Raw genomic sequence first — 21,040 nt, forward strand, 5'->3', positions numbered from 1 at the left:
TTAAATGAGGGCAATTGATTAAAATATGACTAATAGTCCGGTATTATTCCAACATAGCTTGGAATCCAACAGAAGTGTACATCCAGTGTAGTTTCCTTAAATAGGGGAAGAGATACTGAATTCAGGAGAACACTGGATGTTTCTGTAGCCCTAGACATCTTATTACAGTAGGGAACTTTGTGAATCTGAATATAGTATGCACCTTTGGTAGTGATTCAGTCTTATGTATTTGAGTGCAAGCTCTATAAACATACAGCACAGCTGCAAAGCTGTTACATTCTAGTGGGTATAATGAGCAGATATTATTGGACAACTTTCTCTATCCTATCTCCACACATAAAAAAAAAAAGAAAAAGTCTAAATCAAAAGCATGGGTCTACCCCATTACTAGATTCATGATCATGTTCACTGACATTCATATCATTGTCATATTTGCATACCTTAACTGAACTTACACATTTTCACCATCCGCCCATGAAGATCGATCTAGTTTCCCTGATTCCATGAATTAGGTCTCACCTCCAATAAATAATTTCTCCAGGCTCCTGATATTAAGCCTATTCAAGTGCACACCCATCCCTCTTATACTAGTCAATTCTACCATCAAACTCACAACACACATTCAAAAATACACCTACTTCTATATAACTACATTGAATTATTTGCTATTATAGCCACTCTTTTTAACTCAGTACTATTACATTTCAGTAACAGGCTAATAATTCCTCCCTCTCTTCTTCCAACAATCCTTTCATATCTTCTCATACAGTGATATTGTGCTTCTCACTGCTTAAAAAAAAAAAAACAAAGAAAGAAATAAAAAGCCTTTCTTGGTCTGTTAATGGTTACAAGGAGAGGTATAATGGACATCATGTTAATGGTTTGGGTCTCCCACAATTAACAATGAGCTGATAATGGAGGCACCCGTGCAATAATAAATCATTTGTTCCTATGAGACTACCATCTCTTACTTTTCTTAAATGCATTTGTCACATCCTTAATTTTCTCTCCTGGAAAGCTCAAAGTAGTGACTCCATCTAAGATGCAAATTTAATGAGCAAATCATCAAACTATATTACTTTCTTTTCGTACATTCTAACTGACTTACCATATTATTATTCACTGACATCTTACCAAATTCCATGCTTTTCTGTCTCTTACTGTTCTGCTTATTTTTCTTAACCTGTCAGTTTTTTTTAAACGTTTTTTCTAACTCCTGAGTTTGATCTGCTTTAAGCTGGAAATTTCAAATGTCAAATTATACTCATTTGTATCATTGATATTGGTGTTGTAATGTTTCTATTCAGCAGGGCCTTTAAAGGCTCTTATCTATAGCATCTACATCAGTCTTTGCTTTTGACTCCACTCCTGAGAGATTTTTGGTGTGTGTTCTGGGGGCCAATATGTCTGTACATGGGATGAAAAACCCAAGTTTCCAGAAGAAAAAACCCCGCTACCACTGTGTGAGATCGGCTAACTCACCTTCAGCTGAAAAAGCTCAAGGTGTTTATCAGAACTTTTCAGCCCCCCCCCCTCCCCCTCCCATATAAGAAGTGGGAATTCAGAATGAAATGAGTAACAAAGGAATGAAGTGAGTGTTTAGTTATGGAAAATGAAAACAGTAGTGATATCAAAAGTGATTAAATTTTCAGTTATTTATTAGACTATTACTTAAATTAAGGGGATATTAAATCCCACATAGTTTTAAAACCGAATAAGAAACTCAAAGATTGGAATCAGAGAGTTTCTTGCCGAATATAGTAAACTATAAAGTATCGGCGACACTAGCGTTAGCAAATGTAAGTGATCCTAGTACGTAGTACAATACCGGACGACTCGTTGCAAAGGTGAGGGAAGTTCAGATCGCTATTCTTAGGTATTTTCCATAATGTAAAAACACATTTCCTAGGAAATGTATGCTGTTATTACATTATGGCGGGAGGTCACTACCCAGACCGGTTTCAGCCTTTTTTGAGGCTTCATCAGTGAGTAGCTAGACCTAATACCGAAGTGTATAGTGAAAAGAACTTATATACACTTCGGTATTAGGTCTAGCTACTAATACAGTTAATACATTGAGTTGTGAATTTTCGTTACAAGAAGAATAATTAGTTACCTTGTCAACGGATCGTACTCTAAAAATGAAATTCTCTCAAATAACTCTTGAAATATTTTGGATTTTTATCCAAGCCAAATACCCAGCTCTTTCCACAAGGGCACTAAAAATTTTGTTACAGTTTTCAACAACATATTTGTGTGAGCCAGTATAAAAACTAAAAAGCGTGAAAGACACTAAAATAGACAAAGAGATAAGGGTAGCTATATCACATATTAGACCTGATATTGCTGAAATTTGCAAACGCCAACAAGCTCAAGTATCGCATTAAAATAAGTTCCATTTTTATAAAAGGCAAGTTCGCGCATATTTTTATTGTTAGTTTTTTGACAACGTTTTTGGTGTTCCCCAAATTTTTCTTATAATCAAAAGTGCTCAGTGACTTTGAAAAGGTTAAGAACCACTGATCTAACCTAAGGCAACCTCAAGTACAAACATGCATGTAAAGGTTTAGAATGTTGTATAGGATTAAAGGTTTTCTAATGTGTAGATTTAGAACCTTTCATGGACGGAAACATAAAAATAAAGAAATAATATAAAAGAAAGAAAGAACTGCTATAGCATATTCACAAGATAAAAACTAAGTAGCAACAGACATTTAACAATGTAAATAAAACAAAGTACACACTAGTCTTAATATGTGTCCAGTGGCACTTGAATTGTAAGAATTTTTTACTAAATAATTTAAGGAAATTACGTCAACTAAGATATACATTAAAATAAATTTTAATATGCTTCAATATTTCGGCAACGTCATGTTGCCATTTTCAAGAAACTCAAATACAAGACACGTGCATGCAGGCACAACAAACAGTAAGTGAGGAAGAAGCAGGAAGCTATTATTTCTCCTAAAGTCCTGATGGTGTCCCCTAGCAAGCAATGTTGGTATTCTCAGGCGATTGGGCTGAAGGACTTCTGATGTAGGTTTCCCAATTTTGAGGCAGTCTCATGCAGCCAAATTTGTTGAGGTTTGGATTGTTTCTTAGGGCTGAAGCTGATTCCATGAAAAGCCATTCATATTTGTATTTATACTACGGTGAATTATCGTGGCTTTCTTCCACCGTATTCTATGGCAGGTATCCAGCACATGGTCAGCAAGACCAGAGTGGCTGTATTGGTGAAACCGGATGTAGTCCTTGTGTTCTGAAATTCTGATATTTGCTGTCCTGCCTGTTTGGCATAAGTAGGACAGCTCACAGCTGCAAGGGACCTGGTATACACCAGGTAGGTCTTTGGTAGAGCAGATAAGGGATGCCAATTTTTTATATGGTCTGTAACAAGAAGTTAAGGAACAAATAGAGGACAGCCATGGGTTCTCCACTCTCCCCACCCTTGGCCAACTTTTATATGGAGACTTTTGAAGAGAAAGCCTTAAACTCTGCCCCACAAAAACCAACCATTTAGCTTCACTATGTTGATGATGTGTTCGCTATTTGGCCACATGGCTCCGATGCACTCCACTCCTTCCTAACACACTTACATAACCAACACCCCAGAAATCAAATTCACCCTGGAAGAAGAAAAAAACAACTGCCTTCCTTTCTTAGACACACTAGTCACCTGCCAGCCTGATGGAATCTTGGTTTTCTCAGTCTATAGAAAACCCACCCATACAGGCAGATACATTCACCAACAACCTCCTCACAACAATATGGAGTAATTAAGACACTACACAACAGGGCTAAACTTATCTGTTCAAATGACAATGTCCTAACCACAGAACTAAACCACATTCTCAACACTTTCTCAGCCAATGGCTACCGCCCCAAAAAATATTGAAACCAGTAAACCACAATTCCAACCACACACACAACAAGGATTACTCTAAATCTATCACCATACCTTATATCTGAGGAACCTCGGAAAAATAACCAAAATCTTAAAAAAATACTACTACCTAACTTCTTGTTACAGACCATATAAAAAATTGGCATCCCTTATCCGCTCTACTAAAGACCAAACCCCCCCCCCCCCCCAGACCTACCTGGTGTATACCAGGTCCCTTGCAGCTGTAAGCTGTCCTACTTTGGCCAAACAGGCAGGACAGCAAATATCAGAATTTCAGAACACAAGGACTACATCTAGTTTCACCAATACAGCCACTATGGTCTTGCTGACCATGCGCTGGATACCTGCCATAGAATACGGTGGAAGAAAGCCACGATAATACACCGTAGTATAATATACAATTATGAATGGCTTTTCATGGAATCAGCTTCAGCCCTAAGAAACAATCCAAACCTCAACAAATTTGGCTGCATGAGACTGCCTCAAATTTGGGAAACCTACATCAGAAGTCCTTCAGCCCAATCGCCCAAGAATACCAACATTGCTTGCTAGGGGGCACCATCAGGACTTTAGGAGAAATAATAGCTTCTTGCTTCTTCCTCACTTACTGTTTGTTGTGCATGCATGAACATGTCGTGTTCTTAAGTTTCTTGAAAATGGCAACGTGACGTTGCCGAAATATTGAAGTAATATTTATTTTTTTAATATTAATTTATTTTAATGTATATCCTAGTTGACGTTGTAATTTCCTTAAATTATTTAGTAAAAAATGTGCTGGATACCTGCCATAGAATACGGTGGAAGAAAGCCATGATAATACACCGTAGTATAAATACAAATATGAATGGCTTTTCATGGAATCAGCTTCAGCCCTAAGAAACAATCCAAACCTCAACAAATTTGGCTGCATGAGACTGCCTCAAATTTGGGAAACCTACATCAGAAGACCTTCTGCTCAATTGCCCAAGAATACCAACATTGCCCGCTACGGGGACACCATCAGGACTTTAGGAGAAATAATAGCTTCCTGCTTCTTCCTCACTTACTGTTTGTTGTGCCTGCGTGCACGTGTCTTGTTCTTAAGTTTCTTGAAAATGGCAACGTGACGTTGCCGAAATAATGAAGTATATTAAAATTTATTTTAATGTATATTCTAGTTGACGTTGTAATTTCCTTAAATTATTTAGTAAAAAATGCATAACCAACGTCTAAGCTTTTCCACGAGAATTATAAGAAGACTATGTCATTTGGCGGAACATAGTGTTTTCCAAATTTCTAGCAACTCAATACAGTCCTACCTGTTGCTGTGAATGTTTTAGTGCTGCAGCAGATTCAAATTTATAACTACTTCTGTGAAGGATAGTAGTGTTGTTCATCTACTTTTGTGTGGAAGGTTGAAAAGTCTGCATGAGCAAGCTAACTATAGCATGTATATTTTGTGTATGTGTGTAGCAGATATGAAGTGTTCTTTACAACTGTCCAAAACGGGACAATTTGCAGGTTGAGGATTATCTCAATACACACACACTTTGTTCTGCAAAAGAATAAAGAACATCTTTAGAGCAAAAGAATGTAATAACAAAAGCAGCTGTCAGGCAACATCCATTTACAACATCCATGTATAAGCTGTCCTACTTTGGCCAAACAGGCAGGACAGCAAATATCAGAATTTCAGAAAACAGGGACTACATCTGGTTTTACCAATACAGCCACTCTGGTCTTGCTGACCATGCGCTGGATACCTGCCATAGAATACGGTGGAAGAAAGCCACAATAATACACCGCAGTAAATACAAATATTTACTGCGGTGTATATACAAATATTCACTGAACCAATTCCTCTTCCTATCCTTTCATTCCTCCAACAACTGTAGTTTTGAACGGCCCCTTTATGTCTTTCTCACAGACAACATTTAGCTGTTCAAGAAATACATCAATAGAGTCCTTCTTACTTACAATGGCACTGATGTGATATAGGTCTTGAAAATTTTCATATGTAGTCTGATATATCAATAAAAGATTTGCCATTTATATGATGTAAAGTGGCACACAACTTGCCTTTAATTAACATTCTGACATTGTTTTCTGATATGCCTCAAATATACTGGATGGGAATAAATCTGCTGTAATTAACCAAAGTGAGAGTTGGAGGATTCTGAATATTCACTTGATTGTTACTGAACTTCAACCTAGCACCTTAAAGTAGTGGCAGTTTGATGCTAGTTTGAAATTCAGCAAAATATTTAAGATGTACTACATGTTTCTGCTATGGTGTAATTATTACATTTTAAACCCAAAAAAAGAGTGATGATCATGCATCCAACAATATGAAATTGAAATGAGTTTGCATGTCATTTATGAATATTTTCATTGAATTAAGAAACAATACTGAATAAAAAAATGTAGAAAGAAGTTTTTTTTCACTTGATTATAACTTAAATTAAAAATGTCAAGAAATTATATTCTTGCTAAATCCTTTATCCAAGTGTAAGCAAACAAAGTGTGTGAAGTATCTTCATGACTAGACTACTTGTATATAGAGACTAAAGCAATATATAAGTACTCTAGTTGTGAAGATACTCCACATGCAAACTTTGTTTGCTTTCACTTGAATAAAGGATTAGACAAGAATATAATTTCTTGGCAAGGTTAATTTAACTGAATAAAAGTCAGTTATGTCAGAGACTAACTGTCCCTAACTGTCATAACACAATTAACATTTTTTTAACATAATATATGTATTTTTATTTATTTATTTATTTATTTTTTGCTGGTACCAATAATGCAAACTTTGGTGAGTATCTTTCTTTGATGATACATTTTGAAAATGATGTCTGTAAGGAAGTGTGTATCAGCAGCAATGGAAAGTGGTTGGCCAATCTTTGGTTGGCCCAAAGATTGAGTTTTGCTCTGGATTTTTCCTTGGTAAATATGCAGCAAAAACTGTTTTATATATGTACCAAAAAATGTAAAAGATTGCTGAACTGTTAGGTGAAATGAATGAAAGGAAGGAATGAGGCTAAAGAGTTTCAAAAAGGTGGTAGTCAAAAATGCATGACAGTGATAGTAATGACATCAAATGAAACGAAGTGAAAGAGTTTAGGCAAGAGTTGATGAAAGTGAAGAGTGAAATGAAAATTCTGGAAGATGAGATTGGCTATGCATGAGGAGGAGGAAGTTACAAAGCTAGATATGAAGCAAGTATCAAAGAGTAATCATACAGTATTATTCTTTGATTTCAATCATTGGAGATGTTGTGAATAAAAAAAAAAAAAAAAGGTATATAAAACTTGTTTTCCAAGTGAAACATTAAAACAAATAAATAATGCTTTGCATGGAAGGAACAGGCATTAGTAGTAGTTGTGGACACAAATGACTAGGATATGAAAAAGTAATGTGAATAGGGATTTGAGGAAGTTATTATTGTGGGGGAAGGGATTTAAAGGAAAATGTTGTTAAAAAAGTGGTTAGTGTATTGCTCATATATGATAATAGTGAATTGAGGAGAGCAGAGATAATGAATGGTAAGATGACCGAGTTGCATAAGAGAAGAGAAAAGGTTTGCTGCAAAAGTAGAGAATCAAGATGAAGTTAGTGTAGCTAAAGATTAGGGAAAAAGATTGTCAAGCAGGTTGTGGAATGCTGTGGAAAAAGATAGATACAAGGTTGAAGATGTAATTACAGCAGGACAAAGTGATGGAACAGGTCAGGATGAGAGCAATATGAACAGAAATCAGAGTTAGTATCAGGGAAATGGCAGTGAACCTAAAGAGACAGGTAAGTATAGCAGCAGGAAGAGATGGTGTTAGCAAAATAGTGTCAGAAAGAGCCGAGTTGTTATGCTTGTAGACTAATGCAAGGAGTATTAAAAAATAAGAGACTGAGTTTGATGCACTAATTAAGTAAATATGCTCAAAGATAATTAGGGTAAGCAAAACTTGGTTGTCTGAGGATTATGTAATGTTGGGAATAGAAATAGGACAGGAAGGTGAAAAGAGGGTGGGATAGATAGTATTGATGATAGTAGAAAAATTGTGTCCACTTTGAGTGGAAGTTTAAAATGGTAATAGAAGTACACATGAAGATTTTAAATCTGGTGTGATATTGAAATTTACAGAACAGTATATCTAACAGGATGTTGCCATAGGCCAGGGAATAAGAGAATACTGATTGTGAAATGCTTCAGCAAAATGGTTGAGCATGTAAAAAGAAGGTGATCCTAATGGGAGAGTTAAATTACAGTAATCTGAAATGAAAGGAGGAGATAGTGTATGGGAACAAGGAGAGTGAATCTGTTGATTTTCTGAGGGCCATCTTAAGTGATGGAACAGGTCAGTAGGTGGTGAAAATAACAAGCTTTTAGAGTTGCATTTGGTGATAATATCTTTTCTGCCTGACAGCAGTGTTAATAATAATTTGCATGGGAATTGATAAGAGAGTATCTGACATGTGCAATGCACAACTGCATATCAGAGTTAAGCAAGTAAACAGAACAGATGTCAAGAAAGTAGTGCTGGAAAAAGAAGTCATGGAGGACGTAGAAGATAGTCAGTAGTGATTAGCTGCATGAGGAGTGCAAGCTAGAAAGGTGACAAATATGATAAAGAAAAAGTGCAGTATGAGAGAAGACTAGCCAGTCAGGCTATGTGTAATCCAAGTCAATTCTGCTTTATGGCAAGCGAGAGGAAGAATAATGATGGCAGGGTGACAGCTGTAGATAGTTATAGTAGTAGAGTGACCATTACATAATGGTGTAAATCAGTGCTTCCCAAACTGTGGGCCACAGCCCCCCTTGGGGGACATAAGTTTTGTTGAGAGGGGCTGTGAAATAATGAAAGCAAATTTAAAATGTTTTAAGACTAAGTAGAATTTTTTTATTCTTAAAAGAAACGTATTTAGTTTTTATTATTTATTATTTCTTTTTTGTTCTTTTTTTATATTTTAATGGAAAAAAATCACATATTGGTGTTGGTCCACAAATTTTGCTTCTTGCGTATTTCGACGATTAATGAATATTAGTAAATATATGCTTATTCATATAAGTTTCATTTTAAAGGTATTGATAAGAAACACAAAAAATATTACAAATGCAAAATCTTGAATATAAATTGTATTGAATATAAATACAATAAATATTATAATAAGATATGTCTATATTATGATTTTTTTTTCAATGGGGACCGTGAAATATTTTAATTTTTCCAAAGGGGGGCGGGCCTTGGCATCCATAAGTTTGGGAAGCACTGGTGTAAATGATGCTGTGCAACACTGGAAACGTCTGACCTAGATCCATGTTTGTACAGTGGTACTATTTTGCCTCTCTTCCACTGTATAAAACACTTGATATATCTCTGATTCTTTCACCTTTAACCACCCGGCCAGCCATAATGTCTATAGATGTCAAGGATTACTATGGATGCAAAGTGCATATTAAAATTGTAATGATGGATACGAAGTGAATGAGGAATGTGTATTTTATCTAGATGGCCAGTTGTGTGGTTAATTCTAATATTTGCCTCCCTTTATCAAGTGTTGATTGAGTTAGATGTCAATGTTGGAGTGGACAATATATCATCATGTATTTTTAAGGAATATGCAAAAGGATTAGCTACGCCCTTGACCTGGTAATTTAATGACTCTTGAAGTGAGGAAGGTTCCTAAGCGGAAGGAAGGCAAAATAATACCACTCTACAACCATTACCATTGGATTCACATGAAATACCATGAACAAATAAATAAACTAAGTAAATATTATAAACCAGTCTGTATATTCACAGTTGTAATCAAGGTATTGAAGATATTGGTTAGGAACAGAATACAGGATTGGGTTGATGGACATAGAATTCTTTTTTGTTTTCTTATTTACTTAGTTTATTTATTTATTCATGATATTTCATGTGAATCCAATGGTAATCTTCAGTTCTTTGCTGATGATGGGGAGAATTATAAGGAGTGCCTGTTGTTAATTTCCTTCAGGAAGATTTGAATGTTTTTTTGTTTTTTTTTTTGCTTGGACAGATGAGTAGGATATTAGTTTTAATATTAATAAGTGCAAGACATTGCAGTAGATATTGTGATATGGCAGTACAGTATATTAGTGGATATGTGCTTCAGGAAGTACATGATATTCAAGAGCTGGGATAATGGTTAACAGCAGACTACAGTTTATTATTATTATAAAAACCTCCATGGAGTCAAAGACTCATCGTGGGAGGTCCACTGTTATACACACAGTTTATCATACTGTGCCTTAAATATATTCACTGTCTCTGCACACACCACACTCTCGGGCAAAGCATTCCAATCACTCACCACTCTCCATGCAAAAAACCTGCTCCTCACTCCCTTGCTCACACCCTCCTTATACAGCTTCCAGGAATGACCTCTTGTTCTCCTGCTATCCTCACCCATTCTGTGCAAAACCTCCTGACGTTAATCTGGTAATAACCACTTAACAGCTTATATGTCTCAATCATATCCCCCCCCCTCCTCCTATCCACCAATTTCTGCAAATTGCATTTTGTCAATCTGACTTCATACTCTACATTCCAGAGACCAGAAACCACCTTAGTCAATCGCCTCTGAACTTCTTCCAATGCAATTGCATCTTTTTGAAAACCAGGTGACCAGATCTGCGCACAGTAATCCATATGTGGCCTGATCAAAGCCTTATACAAAGGAACCATAACATCCTTACTTCTACAAGTCAATGTCCTCCACATCATTCCCATTATCCACTGTGTTGTCTTCACTATTTTAGTGACATGTCCCCGAAATTTTAGGTCCTTGTCTACAATCACTCCCAGATCTCTCATTTCCTCTACCTCTTCCAAGATATTCACACCGATTGTGTACTTTACATCCCATCTCTGCTTCCCAAATTTCAAAACCTTACACTTTGAAACATTGAATTGACATCCCCACTTATTTACCCATTCAGACAGTGTATTCAAGTCCTCTTGCAAAGCTACAGCATCCACACTACTCCTGATAGCTCTGCCCAACTTTGCATCATCTGCAAACAACTGCACATCACCATTCAGACCTCTCCAGATATCATTTACATACAAATTAAACAGCAATGGACCCAAAACAGACCCTTGAGGTACACCACTAGTAACTTTCCTCTTCTGGGATATCGCTCTTCCACAGACAACTCGCTAATACCGATCAGACAACCAATCTCCAATCCAGTGAACCAATCTACTGTTCAGCCCCATCCGTTCCAATTTAATTACCAGCTTGTCATGTGGCAATTTATCAAACACCTTTACAAAATCTAAATATACCACTGTATATGCAATACCCTTATCCAACGCATTTGTCACTTTATTATAAAAAGTAAACAGGTTGCTAAAGCATGATTTTCCTTTAGTAAATCCATGCTGGCCGCCAAAGAGTATTTTTCTGTTGTCAACCCAATTCTGAACTTTATTCCTAACTAACTTCTCTAATACCTTGACCACAACTCCAGACACACAGACTGGTCTATAATTCAAAGCCTTACTCTTATCACCTCTCTTATGAATTGGAACAATTTTACCCTCTTTCCACTCTTTTGGAACTTGACCCAGTGAGAGACTCATGTTGAAAAGATATACAAAAAGCTGTTGTTAACTCTCTGGCACATTCCCTCAAAACACGTGGTGAAATAGCATCAAGTCCCACAGCTTTATTTACATAAAGTCTATTCAATTCCTCATATACCTCCTGTTCACTTACTAACAGTTCCTCCTCCTCCTCCTCCTTTCCCACTGCTTTCAAGTTCTGCATGATGCCACATTCACAAGAATGAAATACCTTTAGAAATTGCTCACTAACTATCTCAACTATATCCTCCACAGTGGTTATCATTCCTCCGTTTTCACCAATCAATCCCATCCTACCATAATCGTTCTTTCTTCTACTGGCAACATATCGAAAAAACTCCTTAGGATTTTTTTTGGCCGCTTTAGCTAACTGCTGCTTATACTGCATTTTTACTACCCTTATCAAGCTAGTCACCTTCCTCGCCTGCTCTTTGTACTTCTCATGCAACTGGTTGTTATATATATACTCATTTTGTGTTTCTTCCTGTTTACCCTCTTGACCCTTGGAATACACTCTGATATTGCTTCCACCAAATAGTTCTTGAGTATGGCCCAAGTAGCATTGATATCCTTTCCATCCAGTTCCTCTTTCCAATTTATTATTGCAAGCTGTTTCCTGAGCTTTTCGTAATTACCAGTCTTATAATTCCACATACATCCCTTTCTAACAGACGTCGTCGAATGACTGGTCACCCTGCACGTGATCACCTCGTGGTCACTCTCACCAACTGGTGGAAGATTTGATACCTCATTTATAATAACATCATCTGATGAGATGATTAAATCCAATACTCTTGATCCTCCTGTACCCTCTGTTACATGCTGCCTAAGGTAATTATCTTTCAAAAACTCCAAAAATTCATTTTCTTTATCCCCAGATGCAGTCTCTTGCTTCCAGTCTATATTACCATAATTAAAGTCGCCCATAATGATAACTTGTTTCTTGCTAGCTAGGCCAATTTTCCTATACATTTCCTTCTCATTACCCTCCATATTACCAGGTCTATAGCAACACCCAACTAAATATTTCATCCTGTTTACTTCTACCTCACACCATACGGCCTCAAAACCGTGACCACTATTTGCACCTTGCAATTCCACCTTAGATGGGCACAACTCATCTGATACCATTAACAGTACTCCTCCTCCCTTTCTTCCCTGTCTATCTTCATGAAAAATATCATATCCATTCATCTCTATTCCTGTCAGGATGTCATCGTCATCTAACGTCTCACTTATACCAACAATTTTGGAGTGAACAGACTCGAGCAAAGCAACAATTTCGTTTCGCTTATTTCTAGCATTAGTGAATAAACATAAGTAATCATTACTGCTTCTACAAGTCCTAAGAACATCACTCCTGCGATGTGACTCTTCAATACCTTCCCCTGTCACTTCCTCTATATTACCACCAATTCTACAACTTTCTTCACACCTAAACTCTTTCCACCCATCCCAGGCCATCTCAATCTGTGTTTGTCTGCTTACACATTCACTTCTGAATTCAGCACCCGCATGTTTCATAAAGTTTCTCCCCATCCACCCTGACTCCTCCCGTTTCCCTGTTTGTGTTGTACCTCCACTCTCTCATTTACTTCATTCATAATCCTCCCCATTTGCAAGTGAACAAATACCTCTCCCTACCTTACTTTTTTGCTCTTTCATATCACTTTGCACCACGTCAGATATATTCATTACAGTCATTACTTCTCCTGCCAGTAACAATCTCTCCAGCAGACTCACACCAAAACCATTTAAATGCAGCCCATCTTCTTTATATAATTCCATCCGTCCCTCAAATTCCTCCGACACATTCACAAAATGCACTCCATTCTCCTCACATAACTGCGCTAACATATCATTCATAATCTTTGCCCGCCTCCTCAATTCATCACTATCGTACCTTGGCAACACACTGACTACCTTTCCTACCATACTATTATCTTTTACTCTCCTTAATAATCTCCTTATATCCAATCTGGCATTTTCCTTGTTCCCATCCAAATCATTTGTTCCTACTACAACCACCAACTCTTGTGCTCTCTTATTCCTCATGTCTAACGCTTCAATCACTCTCTCCATTCTACCACCAGGAAAACAAACCTTATGCATCTTCTCATTCACCACCCCTCTAATAATGGAATCTCCACAGAGAACCACTCTCGAATCATTAGATATATCTTTTGCATGCCCATCTTTCCTTCTGCTCTTATTCACTCTTCTGTGTTTAGTAGGCACATTCCAAGTACTGGAAAGATTGTACTCACACTGTTGCTAAGCAGTACATTAACAACTCAGGAATAAAAATTACATGGCTGGGTTGTTGGACATGGGATTCTTTATGATGGTCAGAATAGTTTTGCAAAAGTTTGTATATTTTAGCAATATACTTGCATTTTATGAAAAACTGATGAATATGTTGGATAAAGGAGGTTCATATAGAGTGATATTCTTGGACTTTACAAAAGCATTTAATAGATTACTTCATGATAGGCTACTATACAAGCTGCAGAAGATGGTAAAGGATAATAGACTGATTAGATGGATTAGAGACTGGCTCTCTGAACGACACCAGTGAGTTGTATATGCTGGAGTAATGTCTCGACAAAGGAAGGCAGGTGATGTGCCCCAAGATTCAGTTCTTAGTATCCTGTTGTTTAATTTATTTGTTATTGATATCCCATGTAGAATGACTGGGGATCTTCAGTTGTTTGCTGATGATGCAAAGCTTGGAGAATTGAATAGACTTTTAGCTTGGATAAATGGGTGGGTGCTACAGATTTATCATTAATGAATGCAAGGTATTACACTTTGGAATGCTTACAAATTGACTTCATGGAGGCTGGTGTGATAATAATAAGGGCTGTGTACAGTATTGTGGAGTACTGAGAGGCCAAATTGCAAGTGTTGTGAAGGATGCACATCACTTTGCTACTATGATAAAGAGGTAGTTAGCGGTTGTTCCTCTATATATAAAGCACTGATCAGAACACAGTTGAAGTACTGTATTCAGATTTGGTCACCATTTTCAGTGTGATGTAGAAACATTGGAGAAGGTCCAGAGACAAGTGAGTGACTAAGGCAATATCAGGAGACTATGAAATGTTGGTTATGAAGAGAGGTTAAAGGAATGTAATTCTGGTGGATAGAAGAAAAGGGTTGATATGATAAAGATATTTAAGTTAGTGAGGGAATTTTTTCAAATACAGAGGGGGAATAAAAAAAAAAAGTAGAAAATGAAAGGAGAAGAACAACAGCCCATTCTCCTGGAGTTACATAAGAGTATAGCAAAGGCATTAGAAGTAAATTTTTTACATGGAGAATCGGTTAATGGAACACATTACCAGAATTCATTGTGAATGCAAGAAATATAGAGGATTTTTATAGAGCCAACACACACAATGGGTCTGTTGACTTCATGTAGACTGGTGTGATAATAATAATAAACTGTATTTCCTTATAGGCATTTATGAAAGAAAGATTTCATTTAAGCATATTGTGTTGTAGTGGTAACAGAAATGGCTAACACTGCCTTCCCTGGAGAAGTTATCTTGATTTCTGGAATTATACAGCAAAGAACTGTACTTTTCCTCATAAAGATGAATAACATAATGCATGTTACTGAATAACTAACATGACACCTTGAGTTCAAGGAGTCACTGCATGAAACTACTTACACACTACATAATCCATTCATACCACAACATACACAGTCCATGAATACAGTATATAAATCATCATCTATAAACATTATTTACTAGCCACATGTATTTTTGTCTGTTAACCATGTGTGTGTTCTCTAGCCAATTTGCTGCATGCAGGATGAAGAACCTACATTTCCAGAAGGAAAACCCTTGATATCTCAGTATGAGACCAGCTTACTCACCTTCAGTTGAAAATAACAAATAAAGGCTCCTCTTGTTGTTGTTGCAATGAGTATCAAACTTAGTGCCTTTATTATAATTTTGGCTCTGGAAAAATACAGTAATCAAACTTTCAGCAGAGCACATAATTCTAGGAAATGTATAACTCTCTGATAACTGAGCAATCAGCAATATCATGACTAACACGTGTGTCACCAGAAGTGGCTCTGTTAGTGACTTTCCATCATTATGGAAGCATTTATTGTTTATCTTCAGAACTGTAGTTTATTTTTTTGTGAAAAGTGATATTTTACTTTTTATTTTGTCAATGGTTTTTTGAAGGGGGTGATGTTATGTTTTGTTTTTATTTCTTCGGAGATAGCTGTATTATTATTATTATTATTATTATTATTATTAGCATTCAGGGTTTGGTAATTTTTATGATGAATAGCTTTTTCTTTATTATTATTAGTATTCAGGGTTTGACAATTTTTATGATGAACTTTTTTTTTTTTTTTTTCTGTGTGTTCCATTTTGTTGCTAGTTTTATAGGTTTTGAGTTTTTCTCTATCTTTTGTAAGATGTTTTTCATTTCCTAATGCAAGTTTGTGAATTTTTAACATATTTTTATATTAAATAAAATATTTAATGTTTACTTTTTTTTTGTATTTCTGTGGTTATTTTTTGTTTCTGATATGTGGGTGATATTGTTTGGTCTGGTTTTTTTGAGATGTAATCAGGATTCCTCTGCTTGACACTAGTGATCTTTGGTTCTTGATATTAATGTTTCTAGTTTTGGTGTTGCTATATCTGTTTCTGAAGGGATGATATGTTAGCGTCATTGATTCAAAGGTTGGGTTAGCTCTCAAGGGTCAGAGGAAGAGATTTGATTCTTGGTACATGGTAAACCAACATATCACCCTTCACAGATACCACAACACCAAAAAGCCAGCCATCTGCACATGATTCTGTTATTCTTCCTCTTGGCTCTGCCTGTTACTCTCTGTCATTATTTTGTATGGAATTGGTTGTATTTCTTCTCTTGCTGTTTTTTTATTGTGTGCATGGGAGAGGGGAATCCTTTACATGTTGATGGCATTGCTGGTATGCCTCCTGGTGTAGTTTTACTTTGTGTTTTTTTCTTGCTTGTGATGTTTTCTTCTTAACTAAGCACATATGGGTAAGTGCTTTCTTGTTTCTTTATGTTCTATTTCCAAATGGTGTTACGATTATATTTGCTGCATGTTTCCTTCATGTTATGCAAATTATACTGTATTAATTTCACTCATTCACCACCTGCCTTGAAAAAAATCTCTTCACTTCTTTAGTCATATAACCACTGTACAGTTTCCAGGGATGATCTCTTGTTCTCACATCATCCATTACCTTATGCATTAATTCCCTTGTATCTATCTGAGACTCCTCTTACCAACTTACACACTGCAATCATATCACTTGTCCTGCAGACTGCATTCCCTTAATCTGTTCTCAAATTCAGCATTCAAGAAATTTACTCAGCCAAGTGAATTATCAGTGTAAATGGAATCAATATTTGTATACATTTCATGACTAATAGTTTCTGAAATGCATTTCAGAAAAGGAAATCAAAATTACTGGTAGTCATGGGCACAAATGACTTAGTTGGGGGGGAAAAAATGTTGATAGAAACTTGAGGAAGTTGTTGCAGTAGGTAAAGAAGAATAGTGTTGTTGAAAAAGTCGTAGGATTGTTGCCTAGATATGACAACAGTGAATTGAGAAGGAGAGCAGAGATAATGAATAGTAAGATGGCTGAGTTGTTTGAGGCAAAGGGAGTTCACAATTTGTAAATCTATGGAGTGAATTTTAAGGAAAGATGGAATGATTTAAAGTTGATGGAAACCAATTTGAATGGGTTTGGTGTTGGGTATTTAGAAAGGCTATTGTTTTCTGAGAAGGCACAGAGTCAAGAAATTATGTAGTAAATGATCAGAGTCTACTTGTTAAGCAGGATAGCACAACTAAACATACCACAAGAGACAGATGGATATGAGGTTGAAGATGCAGTTGCAGTAGCACAAGGTGAGGATGAGACAGGTAGAAATGGAAATCAGAGTGAGGATCAGGGAAATGGGAGTGGTCAGACCGAAGAGAGAGAGAGAGAGAGAGGGGTGTGGTATATAAGAATAGAGAATGTTGGACACAGGGATTGTTATGTTTGTACACAAATGTAAGGAGTATTCGAAACAAGAGAGCTGAGTTTGTTGCACTGATTGAGTCAGTATGCCCAAAGATAATCAGAATAAGTGAAACTTGGTTGTCTGAGGAGGATGTGACATCAGGAATAGAAATAGAAGGATATATAATTTTCCGGTAGGATAGAAATGTGAAAAGAGGGGGGGGGGGTTGTGCTGTTAATGATTGAAGAGGAATTGCATCCACAAAGTGTTTAAGTTGAAGGTGCATGCAGAGATTTTGAATTTTTGTGGTATGAAGTTGAAATAAACAAGTCGGTATATCTCATAGGATGCTGTTATAGGCCAGAGAATACTGATTGTGAAAATGTTTAGGCAAATTAGTTGGGCATGTAAAAAAGAAGGCGATTCTAATGGGAGACTTTGATTACAAGAACATATTGCTAGTGTTGCAAAGGCTGCACATCATAGTGCTGCTATGATAAGTGCTCTAACATGTAGGGAAAAGGAAGTGGTTGTGCCACTGTATAAAGCACTGGTCAGACCACACTTGGACTATTGTGCTCAAATCTGATCACTTGGTTTTCAGTGTGATTTGGAGACATTGGGGGATTCAGAGGCAAATGACTAAGACAATATCAGGACTTTGGACTGCTGGCTATGGAGAGAGGTTGAAAAAATGTGGATTGCAAAGTTTGGTGGATAGGAGGAAAAGAGGTAATGTGATAGAGACATTTAAGTTGGTGAGAGGATTTTATCAGATCAATCCACATGAGATTATAAAAAAGCAGAAAGTGAGAGGGGAAAACCAGAGGTTATCCCTGGAAGTTATGGAAAAGTGTGGTGAACAGGGATGTGAAGAGTAGATATTTTACATGGAGAATTGTCAGTGAATGGAATGCATTACCAGAATGCGTTGTTAGTGCAAGGAGCATTAAGGAGATTTTAAGATTAAGTATAATAAATATGTTATCTGTTGAATGAACCTCCAACAGTGAGTTTGCTGACTCCATGTAGGGTGCAATAATAATAATAATAATAACAAATGGCTGCTATCATGAAACTAAGGACCTTTAAATTATCTCCCTCTCACCTCAAAAAAAAAAAAAAAATATTGCATCCCTGATCATATCAGGTCACCTGTCCTTTATACATTAGTGAATAAATACTGATCACAGCTACATTCACAGGTAACTGATCAATTATAGCAACGCATAAGTATTAAACCACCTTCACGCACTCAAACTCAACCGTTGCAATGCAGCTTTCCAGGGAAATACTTTAAGTTCCATGTCGGGATTGTTGTGATGACAGATAACGCAAAGCTAGCTAGTCGAACAAACTTACTTTTTTAACAACAAAAATATGACAACCCAAATTGTTTATTGCTTATTCAGGAAAAGACATTTGTCTTAAAATTAGCTAGCTATCATTATTTAAATATCCTTGATATTTAAATAATATCATAATGATAATAGAATTTTTTTTAAGCCGGATGGTAGAAAATATATCGTTCACGTAGCAAGCGAACATTCTACTAACCTTGTTCAACTCTACCTTCTGGAATCCCTGCTGCTTCTTCAGGAATGTTATCATCAGCCATACTCCGTATTTGACATTCCATCTTTGCTGTATCTTATATACATCGACTGTTTGAGAAATCTTGCTACTTAAGAAAAAAAGAAAAGGTTGCGTGATAGTAACTGAGTTAATAACGAGGGCCAATTAGGTCAACATCACTATTCTTCTACATTCTAATACCACTTCGGAATTGCGAATTTTCATATAATCAACGAAACAAGATAAAAACTCAAGATAAATTACATCCACCTGTGCAGCAAAGCATAACATAATATAACATCGTGGTCCCTCAACTACGTCACTCAACGCCTCACTGCGCTCAAAAACATCTGTTATAATTCATCATAACAATAACCAGTTGACTGAATACAAAACAGTACTACAAACTCGAAAACAAAAATTGAAGAATTTTATTTTTTATTAAATATTATAAAACAAACTTTTTTATAGCGTTTATAAAAAAATTATTTATAAACCACTTTATAAATAAATAAAATTTTATTTATAAAGTGGTTTATATATAAAACCAAATGAGTATTAAGTGGAAGAGTATCGATATAAAGCTGAAAAAAAAAAAAAAAAAACATTCTAGAGGGAATATCAAGAAAAAAGTGATCAACACAAGTAATAAGAAGTACAGAAAAAAAGAGCTATTATGGATGAGAGAAAATTAGTTAATTAGGCGAAAATTAATCCAAAAGAGTTTTTTTTTTTTTCGCTATGTAGCAAGTAGGAAGAAGAAGAAGAACGATTATGGAAGAATAACTTTAATCAATACCAATGGTAGGAAGGTGATAGAAGCAGAAGAAATAGTTGAGTTACGAAGTGATCACTTTACATAAGTTTAACTACTATGTGCAGGCTGAAGTTGCTGATGTGAGGATGAAGATGCTCAGCATATTAATAAAAATATCAATGTGAAAACAGAAGTGAGGATGGATGACATATCCCATGTGCTACAATGATGTACGTGAGAACAGGCCGTACCTCTGACGAAGTTGTTTAATCATCTCCGCAAGGTTCCAAAGAAGAGGAAAGAGATTAAGATACTACCATTACATAAATATTTCTCCAAGACAGAAGATGCAAATTACAAACCATTTAATATCTCATGAATGATGATTAAAGTATTGGAAAGTTGTTATAGGAAAAATCCGGTAATGGGTGGAAAGACATATCATACTGTATGATGTGCAGCATGGCTTTGTGAAAGGAAATGACTATCTTAGAGTGATAGCGGAATTATATAAGGGAAATGGCTACATCATGATACTGATAGACTTTGCAAAGGCATTTGACAGAATACAACATGGAAAACTATTACATAAGTTCGAGCAAATGGGAATGAACATGAACCTGGATGGCATGGAGAGGGATGGCAGACAGACAGACACTAGAGAGTAGTGGATGGTTGAGTGTAATCTATGCGCATAAGCGTGACTGTAAACTGCCTCAAGGCTGTGTAATAAGGTCCGGTTTGGTTTATGTTTTATTAGCACAAAGACTACAACGGTCATACTGCGCCATAACAAACGTTTGCAGCAGTACACAAGGTTTAGAAAAAGTTACAAAAAATAAGTAAAAGAGTATTTAGATATACTGTAGATAAAATGACAGCAAAGGCTACAACTGCACACAGACAGTCAAAGATACATTGGTAAATAAAGTAATAGACTTCTGTAGTTGAATGAGTAAGAGGTTGCAAGACGGGGTATAAGCCTACCAAGGAGGATGCTATTTTGTATCGTACAGGTAGTGTTGGTAATGTTGATACCTATAGCTTCCATAGCTAGAAAGATGAGCATAACAAAAGGATGAACGACAGTCTGGCATGTGTGATGTAGACTAGTGACCTAATGAAAAGAGACTGGTCCATGTAAGGTGATCATGCAGAGATTTTAATTTAGGTCATAGCTGAGCGATAAATATT

The 21,040-nt window shown here is 36.2% G+C and overlaps 1 protein-coding gene across 1 annotated transcript in view; it reads right to left on the reverse strand.

Moving 5' to 3' along the window:
* The window catches only part of LOC150107669 (uncharacterized), a 226,910-nt gene extending 207,656 nt beyond the window's left edge, over positions 1 to 19,254 (reverse strand). The window contains exon 1 of the mRNA XM_090392164.1: positions 19,072 to 19,254. Coding sequence (XP_090248290.1) covers positions 19,072 to 19,153 — 82 coding nt within the window. The 5' untranslated portion in view covers positions 19,154 to 19,254. The remainder of the gene's footprint in view (positions 1 to 19,071) is intronic.
* Between the last annotated feature and the right edge of the window lie 1,786 nt (positions 19,255 to 21,040).

This window comes from Typopeltis vanoorti, chromosome 4 (genome assembly GCF_054136105.1).
Source record: "Typopeltis vanoorti isolate ZY-2024b chromosome 4, IOZ_Tvanoo_1.0, whole genome shotgun sequence".
Taxonomy (NCBI): Eukaryota; Metazoa; Arthropoda; class Arachnida; order Uropygi; family Thelyphonidae; genus Typopeltis; species Typopeltis vanoorti.